Here is a 22,969-nt window from a genome sequence, read left to right as displayed (position 1 = left end):
TTCTTTCTTCACAGAATGAAAAGTGGATCTAAACCTGTAATGCCAGTGTTAATAGCATAAGATGTGTATGTGTGAAACTAGGTAAGATGTTATTTCCCCCAGGAGGGGAGAAAAAACAGGTGATGGGGAACAACCCCTTTTTGTATGGCATTGCAGAAATGAATGTGAAGAGTTCTATAGCAACTCTGTAGGTAAGGACGTAGGAATCTTTTATGACTTGGAGGCACATCTGACCCAGCATCCATCTGGTATCCTGTGTGGTTAGGGCTTGTAGAAGGAGTATAGGAAACATCCTCCTCAAAGAGGAAAGCCACTGGGCTTCCAGACCTGGAGATACATCCCAAAACTATCCTCTTTAATAGTCACTCATATAGTGTCTTCCATGAGGTTTTCTAATCCCTTTGGGAATCAGTTTATACTCCCACCACATAAGGCATGCCATGCTTTAACTACGTGTTGTGTGTTAAAAAAAATAATTTTAAAAAGCCATCCTTTGGATTGCTTTAAATGTATTTCTTTTTGTCCTAAAGTTCATGACCTAAAATATGTTCAATTTTTTCACCCCCTCTGGAGAGATATCTACAGTTGATAAATTCATATATCCATTTGCTTGGTGTATATATTTGAGAGATCCCTTTCCTTTGCCTTACTCTTGTTTTACTGGCTGAATTCTAAATCCTTGAATTTGCTCTGTTCCTATCTTTCTTTAGTTTTGTATCTAATCTTTCTAATGACAGAAGTGCCTTTACTGCCAAAACTAGCCTTCATTTCAATGTTTAGAAATGTGTAGCACTGCATGTTTTACCCCTGTGTCAGCTTGGAAGGCTTCCAGGCTCATCAGTTGTGAAGGGGCTTCTGGGTATTTACTGTATACTTAGGGCTGTACTGTGCTTTTGGTGACACCAGTGGATATTTTCCTGTTGAGTTCAGTGACAGTAGTACTGGATTAGAAGGAACCAAAACACTTGGAGTGTCTGGCAGTGTGCTTCTAAATGAGTGACTTAAAGTCATCAGAAGATCCCTAAAGTCAGTCAGTGTTGGCATTTCCTGTTTGTTTTCCCTTCCAGGAGAAGAAGATTTTTCAGATTCCCTGGATGCATGCTGCAAGACATGGGTGGGATGTTGAAAAAGATGCTCCCTTATTTAGAAACTGGGCAATTCACACAGGTATTGGAACTCTCTCAGCAGGACAGACTTTCACACTGTTTTCTCTTTTGAATTTACATTTTCATTTTCATTCTTTCTTGTCTTTGCTTTTACTAGTGCAGAGTCAATTTAAGTTTCAAGATTGTGGGAAGCTAAGTGTTTTTTTCAAGTCTGCAATACTCTCCAGCTTTATTGAGGTGTTGTAACTCATTTGCATTAAGGAAAACAGTAAAACTTAATTGATTTAAACATTAACAAGATTGGGGTCCAAATTGTCAAGAGGAGAGCACACTCAGCACTTTGTAGGCTTGGGCCCTTAGGGTTTTTATGCCTTTATGGATTTGAGCCAGACATAATAAAGGTAAATGCTGTGGAGTCACATCTGATCTGCAGTGCTCTTGGTCTTTCTTGAGCAGAAACTGTTCATCATGTGTTCTAGAAATGTGCATGGGAATGAGATGACAACACTCTCTTGCAACCTCAGCTATTGTTTGGATGCTTGTCATGGGAACCAAAGGCTGATAGCTTGAAGTTAACTTGTGCTTTATTAATTTGCCTTAGGTTTTCAGTTATCCATTGCATGTGCCTAACTTTATTTTCTTGCTTAGGAAAATACCAGTCAGGAGTAGATAAACCTGATCCAAAGACATGGAAGGCCAACTTCCGTTGTGCGATGAACTCTCTGCCAGACATAGAAGAAGTGAAGGACAAAAGTATAAAAAAAGGAAACAATGCCTTCAGGGTTTACCGGATGCTGCCATTATCTGAAAGACCTTCCAAAAAAGGTAGAGGGCAAACCTTGTCACCATGAAAATGGTGTTGGGGACATTGTTACTATTTTGGGGGCCCACAAAATGTGCTGATTCTAATCCTGGTGAAAGTGGATGTTTTTATCCAGGTGTTCCCCATAACTTAGGAACATTTGTATGAAAAATGGGCTATGTTCAGTTAAGAGAGCAAGACACTTGAAGAGATTATTAACAAGATGTGATACCCCCAAGGTGGTAACATAGTAAACTGTGTTAGTTCTATTAAAGCTGATGGACTTGTGTTCAAATGCTAGTTGCAGGTCTCCTTCAGTCATAGAAGGTAATTAGGGGAATATTATTGATCAGTGCACTTAACTAAGCATTCAAGATACAGTGTCAAGACATTCTGGCATCTTTTTTCAAGAAGGGGCAGAAATAAACCTGCACTCTGTTGAGATGAGTGGGAGCAGTACACTCTGCTCAGAACATTAACCACTTTGTTAGTTACACTAGGCCGTGGAAAAACATCCCTCACAGCATGATAATGGTGAAAGGGAAACTATGTTTGAATCCCCAAATTTACCATTAGGTCTCCCACATGTCAGGAGAGCACCTAACCACCAGGTCAGTCTTAAGAGTATTTGGTTTCTTATGGAGTAGAAACATTGGTTTCTTCATGGCTCATTGGCTTCCTTATGGATTCATTATTGGTATCTGGAGTAGAATGATGGCTGGTGTCTGACAAAAAGATAACCTGCAAACCAAATACACAGTATTCCTCTGAATTCCAGTTCAGTTCACCCATAGCTCAGCTTGCTATTTTCTTAAATTGAGAAGTGAAAGGCACATCTTTGGCTTTAAGGTCAGTAAAATTGGAAACAATGAGCTCTCATCTCTGAAGGGGGGATCAATCTGCAAAAAGTAGAACATTTGCTTTGAAACTGTTTCCAATCTCTTGTTAATGGTGTATTTTGTGTGTTCAGGCATATTTCCCTGAACCATAACCTGTCCCATTGTGGTAAATCCTCTTACAGCTGGAAGAACTAGAAAAGTTCATCATTAAAGCTGAGGTTCTGGAGGTAGGGGCTGGAGCAGGAAACGATTCTGCAGCAAGTCCAGTTACTGTAGAACACCTCACATGTTTTGGGCACTGAATATATTCTCACATGCCCTTTCTGTGTGGCACGTGGCTAAATTTATCTGAGTGAGAGCAAAAGAATCTGGCTGCAAACATTTCTGATTCTCAGTGCTATGCTGTAGTAGAGACAGGAGAAATTCCTGGGACATGTTTGTGCTAACAGTGAGGTAGAGCTGAGCTTGCACCAGCTTCCACATCTGAGTCTTGTCAGGTCAGAGCATGGGCAGCAACATTGGGGTCTGCCAAGGCATGAGGCATTTTGTGAGGTTCATCTGCTGTGTGGTTTTCTGGATTCTCAAATGCAACAATTCTCAATTGCAAAAACCACTTCTACGTTAATTGTCTGTTCTCAAACCCTTCCCTCCCTGGGGTTCCAACTGTTTATAAAAACATTTGTTGAAGTTTATTCTGATCTCTTTTCACTTGTTAAATCAAGAATCTCCCTTTTCCCATGGCTACAGTGACAGTGTCACAAATGTGATGAGACATATATTTTTATTTTTGTTTTCTCTTGAAGATTATTTTTCTCTCCCTTTTTGTTGCTTAGTTTGTCACTCTCTCATATTTTTCAACTTGATTTTTTTACTTCAGTTGCTTTCCTCAGTCCCATTGTAGTTCTTTTATGTAGTCTTTTAAAAACAAAACACAAAGGTGAAGTGTTCAAGGTTCATTTTTGTCAGGCCTTAAGTGGGGGTTAAAATTAAGCAAAATGTGTTCTCCCTTTCCTAGGAGGTGCTGCCATTTTGAGGCATGTTTTGAGTCTATTTCTTAGTGAATATAGAAGGTTTGGAGGATAACTCATGGCACACAGGACTTAAAGGAATCTTCCTTCTGTTGTTGCAGGAAAAAAAACAAAGTCTGAGAAGGATGACAAATTCAAACAAATTAAGGTAAGAAGTGGCTAATTAATCGTGTGAGAGCTTGTGAAAACAATGTTGCAAATTTTTTTTAGCAGCTTCAATAGTATGTTGTGGTGGGTATTTGCAAATCTCTCATGCTTGTGGTTTGGTTAAGTAGCTACAGTTACACTGTATGTTTAGGGTTTTATTAAAAAATGAGAAGTCTTTAGAGCCCTGACTGACGTCATCAGTTGACACAGCCCTTGTGTTGCAAGGCCTGGAGGTTGGAAAACTGGCAACCTCAGCAATACGTTTGCCATTTGTTTGTCTGTATAAGTAGCAATACAATAATTACAGAACGAATGCTTCTGAACAATAGAGCTACCTTTTGGAGCAATTAATTTCTGTGGGTAAGGCAGTGGAAATTGACTTTCGTTTGGACAAGGGGCAGAAGTTATGTCAGAGCTGCACACTCCTCATGATTTGAAAGTCAGAAGATCTCAGTTGCAAAGCTCATCAGTTGCTGCCTGAGATTTCTGCCTGTTGAGAGCGTGGACCCAAACTGCTTTCCTTACGAAGCATGGTGTGCCCAGACTTACTGCTGGGTGCCTCTTTGAGGTGGTCAGTGTTACATACCAGTGGGTTTGGTCCACTTTTGATTTTTTTCATGAAGCAAATTGCAAAGGTTTCAGGCTTTCAGCCTTCAGTAAAGCTGGTGTCCTTGGGTCACACGTAGCACAAGGGCAGCTCAGTCCCCTGCTGCTCGCTTGTGAAGAGCTCTGTCACCCACGCCTGGGCACGGGTCCTGCACCCGCTGGCCAGGAGAAGCTCTGGGCCAGGTCAATCCAGAGGCCTGGGAAAATTCATTAATTGAAATCAGGTTTGGAAGGCAGATGCTCTCCCAGCAGCTGTGACTTGCAGAGTTGCAGGTCACAATACTGTGATGTAAAAAAATGAAATTCTTAAAGGAACCACTTTTTAACCACCCTATCTGGATCATGCAGCCACATGTGCTTGTTACAACATGACTGATGGTAACCTGTGTTCAGAGGGAACCAGTATACTCTTGGTCAGAGCAGAGCTGTGTGTGATTCCTGACCAAAACTGGCAGCAGCACTTTGCCCTTCTTTGTAATCTTTCTTTTAGTCAAAATATTAAATGCCTGAAAAGCACTTGGACAACCTTGTCCTCTCCATTAAGGTTAATCTCACAAATAATTATTGCTGAGGGAGTGCCACTGATGCCTGGAAGCTCAGTACACATGGTATCAGGCCTTGGAATAAGTGCCAGTAGGGTGATGCTGGCAGCTTTTGGGAGCCCTTTACTCCAGTTTGCCCTTTCTGAGTTGCACAGAAATGTTAGAGCCAGGTGCCACAGGAGCAGTGAGCTGAGCTGGCTGTGCCTCCAGAATATACACCTACAAGTGAAACCTACTGGGAGCATACAGCTCATCAGCCCCCATGATACCATCATGGCCATGGTATGGCCACTTAGCTCTAGCAGACTTTGGGCCAGGGCTAGGTAGTATTCCTGTCTGTCCCCCCTTATTCTGGCAAATGTGTACACTAGATGGTACATCTGGATTTTAAAATAGATGTTCTTGCCATGTTCAGCTACTGTTAGGCTGACTGTTGAAGGTTGTAATAGTTGAGAAGGGTGGTGGATAAATTAATTCAAATGCACATTTCTGAGCTTTGAAAGCTGCTTATAATTGCATTGCTCAGTGATGTGAATTCCTGAGATCTGAGTTGAGTCTTTTGCATTGAATTCCATGCAGTTAGTGGAGGTGAGTGGGAGGCTGCTCCACGATCTGCCTGGAAACTGCAATGGGGTAGAATCAGCAGAGGGAGAAGCTGAGGATCCAAGTGCAGATCTGCAGAAGGACGTCAGCACAGGAACAATCTTGCGTTGAGTTCCACTGCCAGACCCTTTGGGCATCCACAGCATCTGCTGCTGGGAGTGAAGAGTCCTGCCAGGCCTTGCTGAGCTCAAGCTCAGGGCACTTCTCTGCTTGTGGATGCAAGAGACTTGGGCCTTGTGTTAGGCAAGGGGGACTAGCAAGCAGCTGTCTCACCTCAGAGACAGTTCTCTGCCCACTGGGCTTTGGAGAAAATGGGGTGTCTCCATTAAAATTTAAATTCTCTGCAATGGGAGGAGGCCCTAAGTGTCTGAGTAGCCTAGGTAAAAGTAGGCTTTTTCATTTGGAACAAAGTTAAGGGCTGAACTGCCTGCCTGAGGCTTCATTTCTACCTTATCTTGGTTGTATCCTTTTGACTATGAATACAGCTCTGTTTGAGATGTTGGGTTTTTTTTAAATCTAAGTGACACCTTTCCCCATGCATTTAGCTTAGGCTTCCAGCACACATCTGGACACTGAAAATTTAGCTGATTTAGCACCAACTGTGCCAGTCCTTTCATCAATCTGGCACCAAGTTCCAGGGTGTGTATTTGTTTCTGCAGCTCAAAAGGGGTTACTAAATAAATTCCCCTGTAACCAAGCCTCAGTAAAGCTAAACTAAGTACTTTGTGCACAGGGTTCCCATGGGGGCTGCTGTGTTTGTTGGGACATTGCACAACACCAGTAGGACTTCAGTGTGCAACCCTAACCTGTCTCTGCAGTCAGCGATCCTCAATGGATCAATAACAACTAATTTTATCTTTTCTTGCTCTCCAATTCTTTGACCTGTGGGTTGACGCAACCAGTGCAGCTCATCTTAGATGTCATTAGCACTGACTTTGCTAATGGCATCTTCTGATGTGTAGAGAGGCCTTGAGGCAGGGTGCACCTTTGCATTATGGTCTTCCTTTCTATCTGGAAAGATGAAGAATTGTGATAGCTCTGTTTGAATTAAAACATGTGGCATGTAGGAAAGACCTGTTACACTGTCCCCATTTTTCTGTCCCTGCAAAAGGCTCAAATGGTTAGTACTGTGAAGGGCCAACACCACAAGCCTTGAGGTTTACCTTTGTCCTGCCCTTGCCAAAAGCCTTAAGAGCCTTGAAAATGGGCATGGTGTGGTTAGATCCATCTGGCAGCTCTGCACCTCTCTGCAGGGGGCTCTGGGTCAGCAGCAAGGCAGAACTTCCCTTGCAGAGCTATCACAGCCAGCCCAGAGTAAGAGCAGAAGACTTTAGACTTTGTAACTGATAACCCTGTCAGGGAGCCAATACCAGGGAGGAGGTTGAACTATAGATAATCCCTTAAATGTGTTTACAGCTTTTAAAAAGAAATTCTGACTTTATGTAACTAAACTTTTTGGGGTTTATTCTGAAGGGAGTTTCTTAGATTCCCACCCAAATGTACCAGACATGCAGAGATGCATCTTGTGGGAAGCTCAGCCCATGTAGGGCAGGTGGTGTTTTCCCAATGCTGGTGCCCTGTGGTAATGTTTATAATGTTTATGATGTGATCTGAAAGGCCATATTTAGTGTAAACACTTTGGTTTGCTTTTAGGCTTGCTGCAGAGAAGAATTAAGGCTAGAATTTAGTAATTGCTGTACAGAAGCTAAGGCTTCCTTTTGAAGAGCACTGAGGGATACAGCATATTTAGAAGGGAATGAGGATGAATATTATATCGAGTACTGTTTTAACAGTGTTAACTTGTTTGTTCCAAATATTAATCTCTGGTAGTAAATAGCAGACTAATTTCCTGCTCTCTGAAGGCTCACTCTAAATCTGAAAATAAAAAATAGCTTTTGTTTCAAAGCTGAAGATTTGGAAATGGAGTGAATTCTGGCTTCTTCTCAGAGAACCAACATGTTCACTCTAAGACTAGAAAGCAGGGGGTATATGGCAGGCAGAAGCTGTGTGATTTATTACTATCTCAGAACAAAGAGATGAATTGAGTCCAGGCTCCTCAAATAAATAAAACCTGACCCAACTGTACTGTTTTCATTCTAGCAAGAGCCAGTTGAATCATCTTTTGGCATTAACGGGCTAAGTGATGTCACTTCTGACTATTTCCTGTCCTCCAGCATAAAAAATGAAGTTGACAGTACAGTGAACTTTGTAGGTAAGTACTCCTATGCTTTTCGTACATGCCAAGCGTACAGATGACTTTAAAACCCCCGTAACTCTTGACAGTCTCAGCTTTCCATCAGCATTTTGCAGCATGGTTAGAACCAGGTCAACACATTTTCCACAAGCCCAAGCCCTGTGAGGCCCTGGTTTCCAGCCAGCCCCACTGCCGTGCAGAAATGGTGAGCGGCAGCATGGTGGTTCCCCTGAGAGCAAAGCATTGAGCTCTGGGCAAAGCCAACATGCCCAGGTGGCTTCTCCTGACATGAAGTTACTCCACAGGATAGTCCTCAGCTCTGAGGAGGCTGCAGCCAGTGTCAAATGGGAGTTAAACTGCAGTCAGATGGCAGTTTGCTATTGCTCAAAGCAGAGGTTTGTATAGAGTACCATTTATTTGGGAGTTGAAACCTGCAGATGAAATGGAGTAACTTGAATTTTTTTACTGGCATCTCATTAGCAGAGTTCTTTCTAAGCATCACTGAGCTAACAACAAGGATCAGTAAAGACATGATTTAAAAATGGGTACATTAGGAATTAGGTGTCATCTCAGCATGTGATTAATTGTCCCCCTCTAGAATAATTGGGCTGTTTTATGACAGTTCTTTTTTTGGCTGAGGTTGTCACTGCAGTAAGGGCTCCTAAAAATGTGACCCATATACCATTTTTTCTACAATTCCACCACTATCTATGTCAGAAAACTGTTGAAAAATATGTTAGTCTTCTATTTATAAAGATGACAGAAATGATGTGCAGTGACTCTTTTTGATGGCCGTGTCTTAGGTCACAAGGCTTTGCACAGTCATTTCCCTAAAGGATTTCTGTGGCTGAGGAGTTTGTGTGTAGCTTTCTTCTCTTTATGGGAGTTCATTTAATCACTATTGCTTTGTAAGAGTATAAGAACATGATTGTTGCTTCTGCTATTACAGTTGTTTTATAACTTGAAGAAGTTACAGTGTAGAGTTGTTAGAGCTTCCTGTTTGTTGATGGACTCATAAGTGTCTGAAACACACCAAAGCCAATAGGCAGTCCCAGGGAAGAAGCTACATATATTTTTGCTTTATTTTACAGTCTTAAAGTAAACCAGAGCAGTCTTCAGAATGTACCTGGTGTTCTGCTAAACCCACTAGCATCAGAGGGTCATTTTACTTCAAAAAACTCCTTTTTCTACAGCATAGTGTATCCTGAACTGCTGTTACATTTTATGATGAGATGAATGTATGTTGCACCTTAGAAGATCTCAGTAGTTGACAGGACAGGATCCATAATGGCAACATCAACATCTGAGAATGGTCAAAAGTTTGTCATGGAAGCCAAGCAAAGAGTTCACAGGAACAGAACTGAATTTGTAACTAAAGGATCATTTTTCTCTGGCTTCCCAGAATCTATTTTCAGGGGTGGGACAGCAAGGCTTGAGTGGGTAGCTGGGTAGCTGTCATCCAGTGGTGTTTAATTAATTGCTTGTGAAGTTTGTTGTTTATCCATACTGAAGAGGGAACTCCTTATTTAGGACTGCAAGCAGGATTTTTATGTAAATAGGGGGAAAAGGGTAAAATAGATCTGTTCTGCAGATAGGAGGTAAGTCAGCTGGAAGGGAGGAAAGACAAACAGCACCTGCAGTGTTTCTGACATACGTGCAGTTCACTGGAAAGTGGTGGCATATTGCCCAAGTGAGCAGTAATGTTTGCTGCACAAGGGTAAGAATTCATCAGGTATTGAGGAGAAAGATAAAACAGTGCAGATGGCCTGCTCATACATACCCCAACAAGGTTGCACAACATTAGTTTCTCACAGATAAAAATTAACTCTGTGTATGCACTTGCCCCCTGCACCCCACTCAGTAAAAAGAAGGTTGTTTCAGAACCAAGGAAGATTGAAATACAGTGGAAATGAAATATCTGGAACAAAATCATAGTAACTGCAGTGATTCGACTCCTGAAAAAAAGACTATCCACTACTTATGTAATTTTCTTTAGGCTGGAATTGTCTCATAAAATATACATTGAGCTCTGGGGAATTTTCCAGTGCTTATCTGGCACTTCACAAAGCAAAATTATATGTGACTTTTCTCTGGGAGTGAAACCTGACAATTTTCTTTTCCAAATAGTTGTATTCTGGCCTTGTCTAAAGATAGAAGACAGGAATGTATTGCATGTATGCATATATATACATTAATTCATTTATATTTATCTTAGTTCATCCAGGAGTAAATGCTATCCTTTGAATTACTATAATAATAAAAAATTATTAATTGGAAGACTTAGGTCACAGGGGTTTCAAGATCTACTATGTTCCATTACCTACATTTTTGTCCCATCACGGGTCTAGAAAAAATGTACTGCCTTTTTGCTGTAGTGAAAGAATCTCTGTAGTCCTTCCCTTTCTCTTGGATAACTTTTGGATTCAGGTTAGCTGTCCTCTGAGACAGCTCCATCCCATGTGCTCTTCAAATCTAGCTGGTGGCTTTCAGCTCAATGCTGAAGTGGTGCAGTTGTTGTGTTCATACTGCTGGGATCAATCAGGGAGTTGTACAAGACACAGGCAATTGTCTCAAACAGCTCCAGAGAAGTGTGGCTTTCACTGTAGTTTGTTTGCTCAATAACTTCTTGGTTCCTTGGTCTATTCCCCTGTTTCAAAAGGGTGTTGTGTAGCACAGCTAATGTGTGCCAAGCGTTTCAGGACACTTGCAAAACATCCATGGTGCCTTCACTTTGTAGAAATAAATAATGTTCCTTTGGTATTGAAATATCATGTGCCTGTACCCTCTTAATAACTAGCTGTAGCTTTCAGTCACAGACCACTTGGATTACTTGGATTATGGCTGTGCTTTTCTATGTACCATCACTGGCATTGTGAAGATCAATGAGAGTTAGTATTACTTGGTTGATAAATTTTTCACATATTCATGTAATCTATAAAGCAGAGTCCCACGGTGTTTTACATCAGCATGTGGCCATTTTTTTCCATGTCAGTTCTGGTCTTCTGTTGTGTAATTTACATGAGAACATCCAAAAGCAATGGGGTGTTAGAAACTTGCTGGGTGAGGATACTTTCTTCGCAAAAAAAGATTGCTGTGGTCTATATGCCCCAGGGAGACCACATTTCTGGGTAGAGGAGGAGTGGTATGGTCTTCCCTGGGAAAGCCTCCAATCAGCTTGGTATGTCAAGGAGGGCTCAAGGACATCATGTGTGAGAGCCAGAGGGGATTTAAGCATTTTCAGTTACAAATGGGGAAAAACTGTCTCTGAAAGTGATGGAAACTAAATAAATCACACAGGTTTCCTTTAGAAGTCTCATTAAAAGCATGTGGTGAGCATGGAAGAAAGTGCTGAGGCCAAGTTGAAGACTCAGCAGGGTCCACAGGCAGGCTCTTAGAGGTCCAGCAGGGTCAAGGTGTTATCACTAATCAGTTTTGTATTTCTAACCCCAAGTTGTAGGACAGCCGCACCTTGATGGCAGCAGCGAGGAGCAGGTGATAGTTGCCAATCCTCCTGATGTTTGCCAGGTAGTAGAGGTGACAACAGAAAGCGATGAACAGCCCCTCAGCATGAGCCAGCTGTATCCCCTGCAGATCTCCCCTGTCTCCTCCTATGCAGGTAAGCATCCTGGCATTTCTTTACATTCATTTCTTTGGAACTGTTTGGAAGACACTGGGGGAAAGAGGACTCTTCCAGGGTTGCTGGCAAAGATCCAGAAATGTTTATTCATCTGCCCCTGCATTTTCAATGAAACTGAAAAACTCATGGTCCTCTTCACTTCTTTCACCTTGGGAAACAACTCAACAGATCTGAGGATGGAAATGTAAGATAGAGATTTTAGTGTGTGACGAATAAATAAACAACTTTTAGATGTAGTACAGAGAGGTCATTTTATCTTTTGTTAGAGGGGTATTTACAGCAGTAGAAATTATGTACACAAATACAATGTGTCCTCCTTGACCCATCACTTACTGAAGAGTAAAGGTCTTCTCTTGCTGTATGTTTCCTTGCCTAGCTAGAGTGCTAGGGGCTGTACTGATGATACACAGTGCAGATGAGGAGCTGAGAGCCCTGGGGAAGTGGATCTGTCTTGCTACAAATAATCTGCAGACTGGAACAGCTGGGTGGTGACTGATAACAAGTGGGGCAGAGCTGTGGACCTCTGGCTTCCAACGTCTGCCTTTCATCTGGATTCTCTGATACCTTAGAAAGGGGTGAGATAACAAGCATTTCCCCAAGTCAGAGTGCTGATGGTTTCTCTTTTTTTGCCTGGCCCCTTATTTTCATAAAGCTGTTAGGAAGTTAAGAGTCTTTGGCACACATTTATCCCTTATCCAGGTCTGACCACGTGTCCAGAAGCTGTTGGGGGACAACAGGCACAACTGCACACATGGGGCATGCTATGTAGAGGCACTGCAATCATATGAGCCTTATTTCCGTAGGAAGCTGTGCAAAGCCACATGTGAAAGTAGAAAATTTCAGATTCAACCTGTTGTTCCTTTTTAACATGTTGCTGACTTGCCAGCCTCAGGAGAGTAGGTAGAAATACAAATGTAGTATTTTTAGGTAAACTTAAGTATTAATTGTTCCCTGTGCAATTTATTATTTGACACATGGTTTTGCCTTTGACTCATTGGGCTGAAATTACTTCTAGACACATTTTTATAAATTACGTGTCCAGGAATTTTTGTCTTTGGGTCTGGGTGAATAGTGTGATGTTCTTTGCAGTAGCCTCCAATGTTAGTCTCACACATGTTGGTAAATGGTCGTGCTTCCCAATGTGTTGAGTCTGCAATGTCCAGAGCATTTAGAAGGGCTTTACAACACATAAGGCAGGGGACTGAGAGTACTTTAGTTTACTAGTATCTGGGAGATGGGGCCTTTGAAACATTTGTTCTCTTTCCAAATGCTTCTTGCAAAACAGTCCCCATCTATGTGAACATCACAATGATGCTTTCTTTTAACCTCAGCTACAGGATCTAAGTTCTTGGAATGCAAACAAAAGTCACTGCCTTGATCTGGAAGCTATGATGGTGGCTTGGGCTGGGATGATAGACAGTAGTATAGGGACAGGAGAACCACTCTGACATGAGCAAGTCATAAGCTGCCTTCCCTAAAGTCAGCACAACAAGCCTGCATAAGGAAAATGAGGCATGAGTGAAGTACTTTTGCTATCCCCTTATATCCCAAACTTATACCAGGAGTTGCCAGTCCATAACTCCAATACCAGAGATGATTTCCTGCTGCTGGCATTTGAATGGATCTCAGGGCCACTTTTGATGATCATGGTTACTCTAGCTAGAAGCCAGCAAGAAGTGGAGTACTGCAAGGGTCTGTCTTGGGACAGGTCCTATTTAATGTACTAATGAGCAGACGGTGCTTTGGAGTACACACTTTCAAAGTTTACAAGTGACACCAAACAGGGAACACAAGTCAGTATACTTGAGGACAGGGCCACCATCCAGAGAGACCTGGGGAGACTGCAGGAAGGGGCCAGCAGAAACTTTTCGAAATTCAGCAAGGACAGATGCCAACTCCTGTAAGTAAGAAGGAGGACACCTTTACAGCAACAGGGTCTGGGGCTAATGGGATAAGGAGCAGATCTGCTGAAAGGCAGGTGGGCAGTGAGCTGAACATGAGACAGCAGAGTACCCTGGCCAGAGAGAAGGCCATCAGCTTTCAGGAGCATGGTCACTAGATCTAGGGATGTGATTATCCCCTTCCACTCAGCACTGGTTACACTACTTCTGGAGTATTGGGTCCAGTCTTGAGCCCACCAGCCCAAGAAAGATATAAACAAACGGGAGTAAGTGTATGGAAATGCTACCAGGATGATAAAAGGTTGGTGCATGCTCTTACTGGGCAGATACCTGAGGGACTTGGTCTTGTTCAGCCTCAAGAAGAGATGGTTTTGAGGACCTCACAGCAGCCTGCCCCTGCCTGGAGGGATGTTCATGAGAAAGTAGAGCTAGGTGCATAGTGGGAGGATGAGAAACAGCAGGTATACATTTAAACAAGAGAAGTTGGTCTAGCTGGATATAGGAAAAAATGTCACCTTCTTACTGCAGGGACAGCCAGGCATGCCCAGAAAAGTTGTGTTGCCTTCATCCTTGGAGATTCTCAGGATCTGGATGGATGAGGCCCCAGGAACCTGATCCAGTCTTGTAGCTGGCCCTGCTTTGAGCAGGAGGTTGGACTACAGACCTACTGAGGTCCCTTTGAGCACAAATTGTTCTATAAATGTCTGTTTTTTTAACACATGCCTTTAAGGCAGGAGTGAGAACCAGGGGTCTGTGGTTTGTTAGAATCCTGTAGCTTATAGGACACTCTTGTGACTTTCTGGCTTTGTCTTGCTCCACACTAACCAGTACAAGAGAACAACAGGAGCCTTGGCCCCTGTACTTGCGAGTTTGCTGGCTGAAGCTGCCTGCTCTGTACCTACAGGTACTACAGCTGAATGGCAGGAAAGAGTATGACTGTAACAGCTGTGCAGGAACAGTTAGTTTAGCTCTTCCTAAATAACAACAACAAAAAAATAGTAGCCTGAGGTATCAGCTGTCCTACATAAATCTGGTTTATTTCAAAAACACGTCTAGTTCCTTTCTGAAGTTACTCGGGCAAACGATATGAGTGACCCTTGCGAGTTTTCTCGTATTTCCACTGACGTCTATGAAATCCATTTTTTTTAGTACTGAGGCTGTTGTCAGCCTCCTCTTGTGTTTGACACTGATTCAAATAACCTTCTTGATTGAAATAACCTCTCTAACTTTCCATGCCCAAGTGGCTAGCTTCCCTGGCTTTGCTAACTATAGTGCTCTCTCTTGCTCAGCTTTTGGTTATGTATAAACACCAAGGATGGATTCCTTTTCCACTGCATCACTTTTTTTGTTGCCACATGTTTCTTCATGTCAAGGAATATCTGTTTCTTGTCTCTGTGTGGATTCCTCATACTGATTGTATCTCTGGGGCCATTTCTCTGCACAGATTAATTTCAGCCTCTCCTCCCCCCCGGATGGCTAAATTAACCAGCTCAGTAAACACTGGCACATCTTTCTTTACCTGGGCCCATGGATGAGAAGCCCCACAGTGTGTGGCCTTCACAGGGCTCTGCAGTTAGATTTAATGTTTTAGGCTGCTCCACTGTGTACTGCACACTGTGACACAGACTGACACAGGGGAGGTGTTGGCTTTGGAAGAGCAGTAGCAATCCAGAGTAGCTGAGATGTCTGCTTCCTTGCTTCAGAAGGGCTTTGGGTGCAGTTTAGATCCTAGGCTCTGAAAGAGCAATTCAGACCATTGGTTTACGCCTTCTTCCTAAACCTGGTGTTTGTCTGAGCCTTGAGAGAAGGGCAAGGTGCTGGCAGTCTCTGCAGACATGCAGGGGCATGAGGTTGCCCTCTGGGAAGGCAGGATCGTGGTTTATGGTGGCAGGGGTGCAGGAGCTGTGCACAGCAGCCTGCATGGCCTAAAATATGTAACAAAGAGCAGAGTGGGAACTGGAACTTGAGAGCTCCTTTGCCTGCTTCAGTAACTCATCACATCCTTACTTTAACTTTGTAATTTCTGAATTCACCTTGGCTTAGGATGTGAATGAGCCCGATCTGCTCAGGCCTGGTAGAAGGGGCAGCTGGAGAAAGACTATGTTCAAATGTTGTTGGCAGCCTGATGGATGCCTAGGATTATCAGGAAACAGGACACAGTTTTCAAAACCCCACAAGCTGAAGGGGACCTGCCAGTCCAAGCCTCTGCTTTTCCGGGTGGGGGTCTGGCCACTGGGCAGCTGTGGTGATGGCAGCAGCCCTCACTGCAAACTGGGCTTGAAAAGAGGGATTTGTGCCCTGTCTCAGATGTATCTGAGGCATGAGGCTCTCAAGCAGCCCATGGGCAAGCGGCCTGACCCTCAAACACCAGGAGACCCATGTTCAGACACGTGTGAACCTGAAAAGACAGTCAAAATCCCTGGATTTCAGGCTTTTCTGCGAGGGAGGGATGCAGCTGCGGGTGAATGGATGTCCTGGTGGAGCTTTGCCTCTGTGCTCTCTGGTTGAAGTGATGAGGCTGAGGGAGGCTGTGTGTGGTGGGGGAGGTAGTAGCATTTCTGCTTGCTTGAATAATGGGTGAAGGGTTGAGAAATAAGCAACATTAATAACAACAGCAGTAATAAAGCTGCAGAAGTGACAACAAGCCCTTGAGACTGAGGCAGGCTGAGATAACAGTTCATAAAACAGCACACTTATCTTCTCTGGGGTGGAATTGTTGCTGCTTTTGCAGGGAGATAAAAATAAGTATTTGGACAGAACTTAGCTCTTTGCCAGGTCTGGAGCTGCCAAGAGAAGGGTGAGGGAGAGGGCACATCCCCCGTTTGCAGGAGGCTCTTCCCTTCACCCAGAAAGCACAAATCTACTTCTGTTTCCATTGCTGTCTTTTCTGGGATATAGCCCTGTTAACTGGGATAACCATGTGAATTTACCCCAGCTGTGCATTGCAGCTGTGCATTTTTGCTGTGGCAGGGGTACATGTTTCTCCATTCTTTCCTGGTTGTTTGGTTTGACCCTGTTTGCTTCCACTTGTTGGAAGTGGATCGGGCCTCTTGATCTGGATTTTGCTACTGTAGATAGAATGGTGTGAGTTTCATTTTTTGTTTCTGGTTTTTTTGGCAGAAAGTGAAACAACTGACAGCGTTCCAAGCGATGAAGAAAATGCAGAGGTAAGTGTTTTCTGGCATCTTAGCACTTTGGAGCAAGGTCTCAAGAACAAAGTCCGTGTCTGTTCTCCCCTCTTGTCTGTTAGCAACTCTGTTTAACAGTGGAGTATTCATTTTAGTAGTAGATGAGAGAGCAAAACAAACCAGGAAAGTTCAAGTGAGACAGACATTTGGATGATTGTCCCCAGAACGGGTGTCTCTGCAAGTTGCTTCCTCTTCATCTGTCCAAACTACAGCAAGATTAATTTTCATGGTAAGATGCTCCATAGAGCCATCAGCAGTGTCAGCTTATTTCTTAATACGATGCATTGACATTGCTGGGGAGTGAGTATTTTATCTTGGTTGAAAACATGCCCACTTTGTTCTCCTTAATGGAACCTGGACTCATACAATTGAAGGAAGTGCTTGCATGCATGTTAGGAATGCAACTTGAATGTCTGAGGCAAAAAGTTTTCCTGAGCAGTCAGTTGGGTATTGCTGAGTTTTGAAAGGAATCCCTGAAGAAAATACCCACCCAGTGAACATTTCCTAAGTTGCACCCATGCAAAAGCAGCATTCACCTTTTCTTTTGGGGCTGCTGTCAAGTGACCAGACCTGCCAGTCTCCATGAGTAGTAAGAGGCCAAGGAAGCTCCCTGAGGGCACTTAGATGCTCTGTGCCCCAGTTCCATTTTTGCCAAAGGCCTCTTGCAGTCCTGCACTGCCAACCAGAAATTACCCTGAATTCTCCTCCATGGACAAGCTGCAGGCTGTGCAGCTGTATAATGGTGCAGTCAACCCTCTTGGTTCTGTCTCTCATCCCTGGGTTAGGGTGGAGCCCATACATAGACTACTGGTAATGACACCCCAGACCTCCTTTGGCAGAACATGCCATTGCAGCATGTGTGATGAGGAAAGGACTGGATGGATGCTCATTTTTCCATTGCAAACCCACACCCTGTGGTGGTGTGATGGGGTACACACCATCAAGTGACAGTGGTTTTTGCTGTAGCCTCACTTGTGTTGACACTTTGTCTGGTGCTGTTTGAGAGGTCTTGGATCTCTTTGTCTGCCTGTTGTCAGAAGGATGCTGGTCTGGTAACAGAGGAAACACTGCCATTTGGAGCTTGGAGCATTTGGTCATCTATGTCAGTCTTTATCTTCGGCCTACTGGGAATAAGACCTTTATTTTCTGTCAGAAAAGTGGGAAGAGTGCTGGAGAGATGCCAAGGTTTAGGCACACAGCCTCAGAAAGGGGGAAGTGGCTGAGAGCAAAGACATTTAAAGCCAACAGCTAGATGCTTGGACTTTTAGATATGGGGTAATTCTTATGCACTTTGTGGATGTTTCTGTCTTCATCTTGTTACTCAGAGCACCTCACAAGGTCTCATTCACTCACTTTGTCTTTCCTCCTTTGTTTTCCCTTTTCTAGGGACGACTTCATTGGCAGAAGAAAAACATTGAAGGCAAACAGTATCTCAGCAATCTGGGAATGAGGAACACTTCTCATATGCTTCCCAGCATGGCAACTTTTGTAGCCAACAAGCCTGACCTCCAAGTCACCATCAAAGAAGAAAGCTGCCCACTGCCTTACAACAGCTCCTGGCCCCCTTTCCCAGACATCCCTCTGCCACAGGTTTTGTCCACAGCTTCCACGAGCAGCAGCCGGCCAGACCGTGAGACACGGGCCAGCGTCATCAAGAAAACGTCAGACATCACCCAGTCGAGAGTCAAGAGCTGCTAGGCCTTTGATGGTGTGTTTTTTTAGCTTTGTTTTGTTTGGTTTTGTATTTTACGTTTCTCTAGGAGAGGTTCATCCCTTGACGCACACGAGACAAATCTAGGGTAAAGCCTTGGCAATATAAACATTGCTGTGTCCAACTCCAGTGCCGGAGTGTTTTTAACTCAGGACTCCAGCCATCAGTGTGTACACCTGAACCCAGGTGGATTTCCAAGGTTGCTATGTAGGAAAACAACCCAAGAACTTTGGCCCACTCACAGGTTCCAGTGTTTCATAAGAGGACCAACTGACCACAAGGGAAGTGGTGCTGCTGCGCTTCTTGCTGTCAAGGCAACTGAAAGCCTCAGAATGGAAGAGAAAATGTGAACTAGCTGGAATATTTTTAAATAAAGAAAAATCTATTGTGAATATTGTACATAGTGCAGTACTAGCAACGTTGCAGTCTGCTTCTGCACCTTATTAAGAAAGCACTTACGAAAGGCCTTTTATTACCTTGCTCTACTTAATGGCACATTGAAGGTCCCTCCCCACCTGTATTCTTTTCCAAGGCTATTCTTGCTAAAGTGTCTTTACAGAATAGAGGAAAGGAAAGGAAGTTAAAACTTCCCATATGGATTTCATACGTTTTAAGACTGGTTTTCTCATGTTTGTTTCTAATCTGCTATGCTTGAATGCCGCGTGGTACAATAGGAAAAAAACCCAAGAAACTTATTACAGAGATATTATGCAAATTCCCAGATTTAAAAAAAAGAAGAAGAAAAATAATTCTAACCAGAGCAAGCTTTTTTATTTTTTATACAGGGGAATATTTTATTCAAAGTAAAATTCTAAAGTGAATATAATTTTTTTTAATCTTTTCTACAGCAAATTTATAATTTTAAGATTTAGTCCTTGGTTATCAGCAGTTATACATCCTTGTGGCACATTTTTTTTTTAATTTTGTAAAGGTGAAATAGCTTTTATGAGCTCATGTAGCAATCAGATTATCCTGTGGATTGATAATAAATATGGTATATAGTTAAATTTTTAATAATCCTCTTGTTTGTCTCTCTTTTTTAATCTTACAGAAGCCCCAGATAACATGGGTTTGATAGGTGAATGTGACCTCTTGGAGTGAGTAATTAGAGTGAGCAGCCTTTACAATTTCTGGACTACCCATCTAACAAGATGGAAGTTCCATGCTTGAAGCAGCTTGAGGCAGAAGGAGGAACTAGATTTAAAGGTGGAATACTCAAGTTTGACCTCATGTGCAGAGGTTGGGAGTTGAGGCACCTTTCTACTCTTATTCCATGTTTGGACTTTGAGCAAGTCATCCTCTGGAAGGGATCTTGCAAAAGTCAATCCCCTGCTCCACACAGGCTCACCTCTGTGTGCCCTATTCCTCAGATACCTGTATAGCTTGCTTGCAGCTTCCTTGTCCAGAAAAATCTGTTTTTACAGTGTTTCAGGCAGTGACTCCTTGTTAGCAGAATGAATCAGGGCTTTCCATGTGTAACAAATGGTGGCAAGATCTGATGCCCCTGGGTCTTCAAGAGAAGCTGTTGAGTATCTAGGGAAGGGTGTTTGGTGGCATACAAGGTTGTGTGGTGGTGGTGGACAGGCAGTGACATAAACTCTGAAGTGCTGTTTGCTTTGGGCACTGCTCTAACTGGCCTGGGCTGAAATTGAGAGCACTTAATCTCCTCAAGATTTTTTGAAGCTGTTGGAAGTTGCACAGATTGGTCCAGGTATGGAAAATACATGGACAGAGAGTGTCCTTCAGGTGTGATTGCTATTCTGATACCACACAAATAGATAGCTGAGCTGAGTGATGTGTGTATTTGGCTAATGAATATGCAGGAAAAAAACAGCTGTATCACACAGAGGTGTGCTACCTGGTTATTGAAAACAGAGAAAACCTAGGATTCTGCTGTGTTCTTAACTTGGTGCTACAATTCCGAATTTCTTCACGAGTCCATGTGAAACTGGCATTTTTGTCTTGCCAGCCCACTGCCCAGTGGCCCAGTAGCCTAGAAAGACAAGATTAGGGCTTTGGTTAGGGCTGAGAGGAGGAAGAAACCCCAAGCAGTATTCAAAGTGAGAAAACTCAAAATGGTTAAAATCACTTCCTGGTCCCTGTCCCGTTGATTTAGTTGTGCATTTACCCTTCCAGTGGCCCTTTGGATCCAGAGACCACAAGGTTTGGTTTTCCTCAAGGAGGTTGTCTACACAAGTGTGTGCAGGGATGTTACGTGAATGACTGGCATCCCAAGTCCTTTGCCAGCAGCATTATTAGGCTCATGGCAGGTTTCCTTTTCTTGGTTTTGGGGCTCACTTGATATTATTTTTAAATTTTCTTAACAAGGTCTGCCTTGTTTTTTGAAAGTTTTTCCAAACTTCCCAGCTAAAGGTTGGAAATTGCTCTGTAGCATTCCTAGCCCCTTTGAAGACAACAGGCTCTTGTTGGGGAGAGATGGCACAGATGAATGAGGGCAGGAAAGGACCCTGGGGGCACACTGGGTCCTGTCTTCTGTTGAAAGCAGGATCTTAAAGTAGATTATCCAGGGCCCTGTCAAACCAAATCTTGAATATTTCCAGGAAGGAAATTCTCTTCTAGGCTTCATGAATCTCTTTCTTCCAGCCTTTCTTCGTGTGGCATGTTCTCTGCTTTTCATCTGGCCTTCAGGGTAGTGATGTAGTTGGGTCTGGGAGCTGCAGGTGGAGAGTGGCTGAAGAGGGGCTGTCCCAGGTGACATGAGGCTGGGAGAAGAATCATCTCCTGATTAGTTCTTTTGTAGGGAAGGAAGAGTTGCATTAGGTGGAGGAGAAAGCCCAGAGATGCAATTGTGCTGGTGTTGGGAAGGGGCTGCCAAACCCCTTCCTCTGGGGAAGGCTTGTTTCTGGAAAGGGAGGGCTGCATCACCAGGGCTGAGGCTGAGCTGAGGGTGAGAGTCAGAGTTGAGGAAAAGAGAAGGCTCAAACACACGGTGCTGGAAAGCATCTTGCAGTGTAAACTGGCCCTCATCTCCTCTGAGGAGTATTTAGTCTGTGGATGGAGAGAGGCTGTTGCCTGGGTTTAGCATTAAGAGTTAAGACCAATAGAAAGCCCAGAGGTAAGCTGGTTTGGGGGCTGGAAAGCATCTTCCAAAGTAAACAGAGCTGACTCAAGGCCTTTGGTTTTCCGAAAGCAGAGCTGCTGTTTACTTCTATAATGACCTGCTCTCTCCTCACCTTGGCCATTGCCAATATTAAATGTTGGCACATCTCTCCAGGCCTCAGGCAAATGATTTGTCCTGTGAATTATATACTGCAAGAGGCAGTAGGCTTTCCTATTTATAGCAGCAGTACGAGCTCCCTGCCCACCACCCACAGCACTGAGAAAGTATCTTGGAGCCTTGTACCTTCCTGCAAAGCCCCTTTCTATGTCTGACCTTCTTGCACAGATGCTCCCTGACCTCGGTCCTGTGTGTCCATCTGAGAGAGGGAACACATTTAGCCTTTATGGAAACATTTTGATCTACTCAGTCCTCAAGGCTCACTCAGGTGCCCACATGGGACCCAGCTTCCAACAGGGCTGCTGAAGAGAAGGACTGAGCTGCCTTTGCTGTGCATCCTCTGTGGCTTCAGGCGAGAAGTCCTGTGAGGAGGGCAACTGAGCTGCAAAACCACTAATCCTGCTCTGGTAGCTGCACAACAGTAGACATACACACATGCCTCTGGGGAACAGTGTGCATACTTGGTAAATTCCCTTCTTCCCAGAGCTTACATGTTTGAAGCTCTTCCAAGAGGTATCCAAGCACAGGAGTTACAGTATGTATCCATAACACTGTTCCATCAAAGGGAATATCCGCTGCACAAGGGCGGTGAAGTCCCTGCAGCTTGCTCAGGCCAAAAGCAGCTGGCCAGCCACAGGGTGATGTAATGCAAAGGAGGATTTCTTCAGACTGGGACACCAGGCATTTATTCTGAAATGCACTGTTCAATTGTGTTTGTTGTCTGTGCTCACAAAACTACTCAAAAGTCATAAAAAAACATGCAGCTTTCAAAAGCACAACTTCCAGATTGGTTCTGAAACACTGGAAACCAGGTACCTGTCCATTAGGGTTACAAGTAACACCAGGTTAATCTCATCATGTCCTTTTTCTGATGTACTCAACAAGCAAGCCTGCTCAAATCTCCCTGAGCAGAGGCTGGGGGGGGACCTCAAGCAGTCTCCTTGTCTCCTTCTGGGGAGCTCATCTAGCAAGGAACTGAGGTACCAAAGTCTCTGGCAAAGTGATACCCTTGAAAGGGTCCATGGGGCTCATGTAGGAGAAAAGTCATCTGGGGAATGGCAGAACTGAAGATGGATTTACTTGGGATCTAGGCTGTGTTTCCTGGGGTGGAGAATGTTGCTGAAGTTCCCCCATTGGTTAGGACACTCACACAGCCTCCCTCTCTCCCACCACGTTGTCTCCTTATGAACTTCCTAGTGAAGGATTAAGAGAGCACCTTAAGAGAGCTGTCTTTTCTGTCTAAGCACCTGTTTTCTCAAACTTGTAGGAACTTTTCATCAGTAGGATGTGTCCTGATGTGGGGTTGTAAAACAATCTGGGTCAGGCAGAACCTCTGGAGGTCGCCTGGCCCAACCCTGCTCCAAAACTGCTAAGGCAGGTCAGGTTGCTCAGAGCTTTATTTGGTCTAATCTTGAGTACCCAAACAG

General features: G+C 43.7%; 1 protein-coding gene across 3 annotated transcripts in view; it reads left to right on the top strand.

Moving 5' to 3' along the window:
* IRF2 (interferon regulatory factor 2) overlaps positions 1 to 19,321 on the top strand; it is a 42,041-nt gene extending 22,720 nt beyond the window's left edge. For all 3 annotated transcript variants that reach the window (XM_071743279.1, XM_071743278.1, XM_071743280.1), the window contains 7 exons: positions 1,068 to 1,167; positions 1,755 to 1,931; positions 3,877 to 3,923; positions 7,774 to 7,885; positions 11,319 to 11,483; positions 16,526 to 16,572; positions 17,980 to 19,321. In XM_071743279.1, the coding sequence (XP_071599380.1) occupies positions 1,068 to 1,167; positions 1,755 to 1,931; positions 3,877 to 3,923; positions 7,774 to 7,885; positions 11,319 to 11,483; positions 16,526 to 16,572; positions 17,980 to 18,291 (960 nt within the window). In that variant the 3' untranslated portion in view covers positions 18,292 to 19,321. The remainder of the gene's footprint in view (positions 1 to 1,067; positions 1,168 to 1,754; positions 1,932 to 3,876; positions 3,924 to 7,773; positions 7,886 to 11,318; positions 11,484 to 16,525; positions 16,573 to 17,979) is intronic.
* The last annotated feature ends 3,648 nt before the right edge of the window (positions 19,322 to 22,969 follow it).

Source organism: Heliangelus exortis, chromosome 4 (assembly GCF_036169615.1).
Source record: "Heliangelus exortis chromosome 4, bHelExo1.hap1, whole genome shotgun sequence".
Taxonomy (NCBI): domain Eukaryota; kingdom Metazoa; phylum Chordata; class Aves; order Apodiformes; family Trochilidae; genus Heliangelus; species Heliangelus exortis.
The sequence above is the reverse complement of the archived record's forward strand: the minus strand, read 5'-3'. Positions and strand labels throughout refer to the sequence as shown.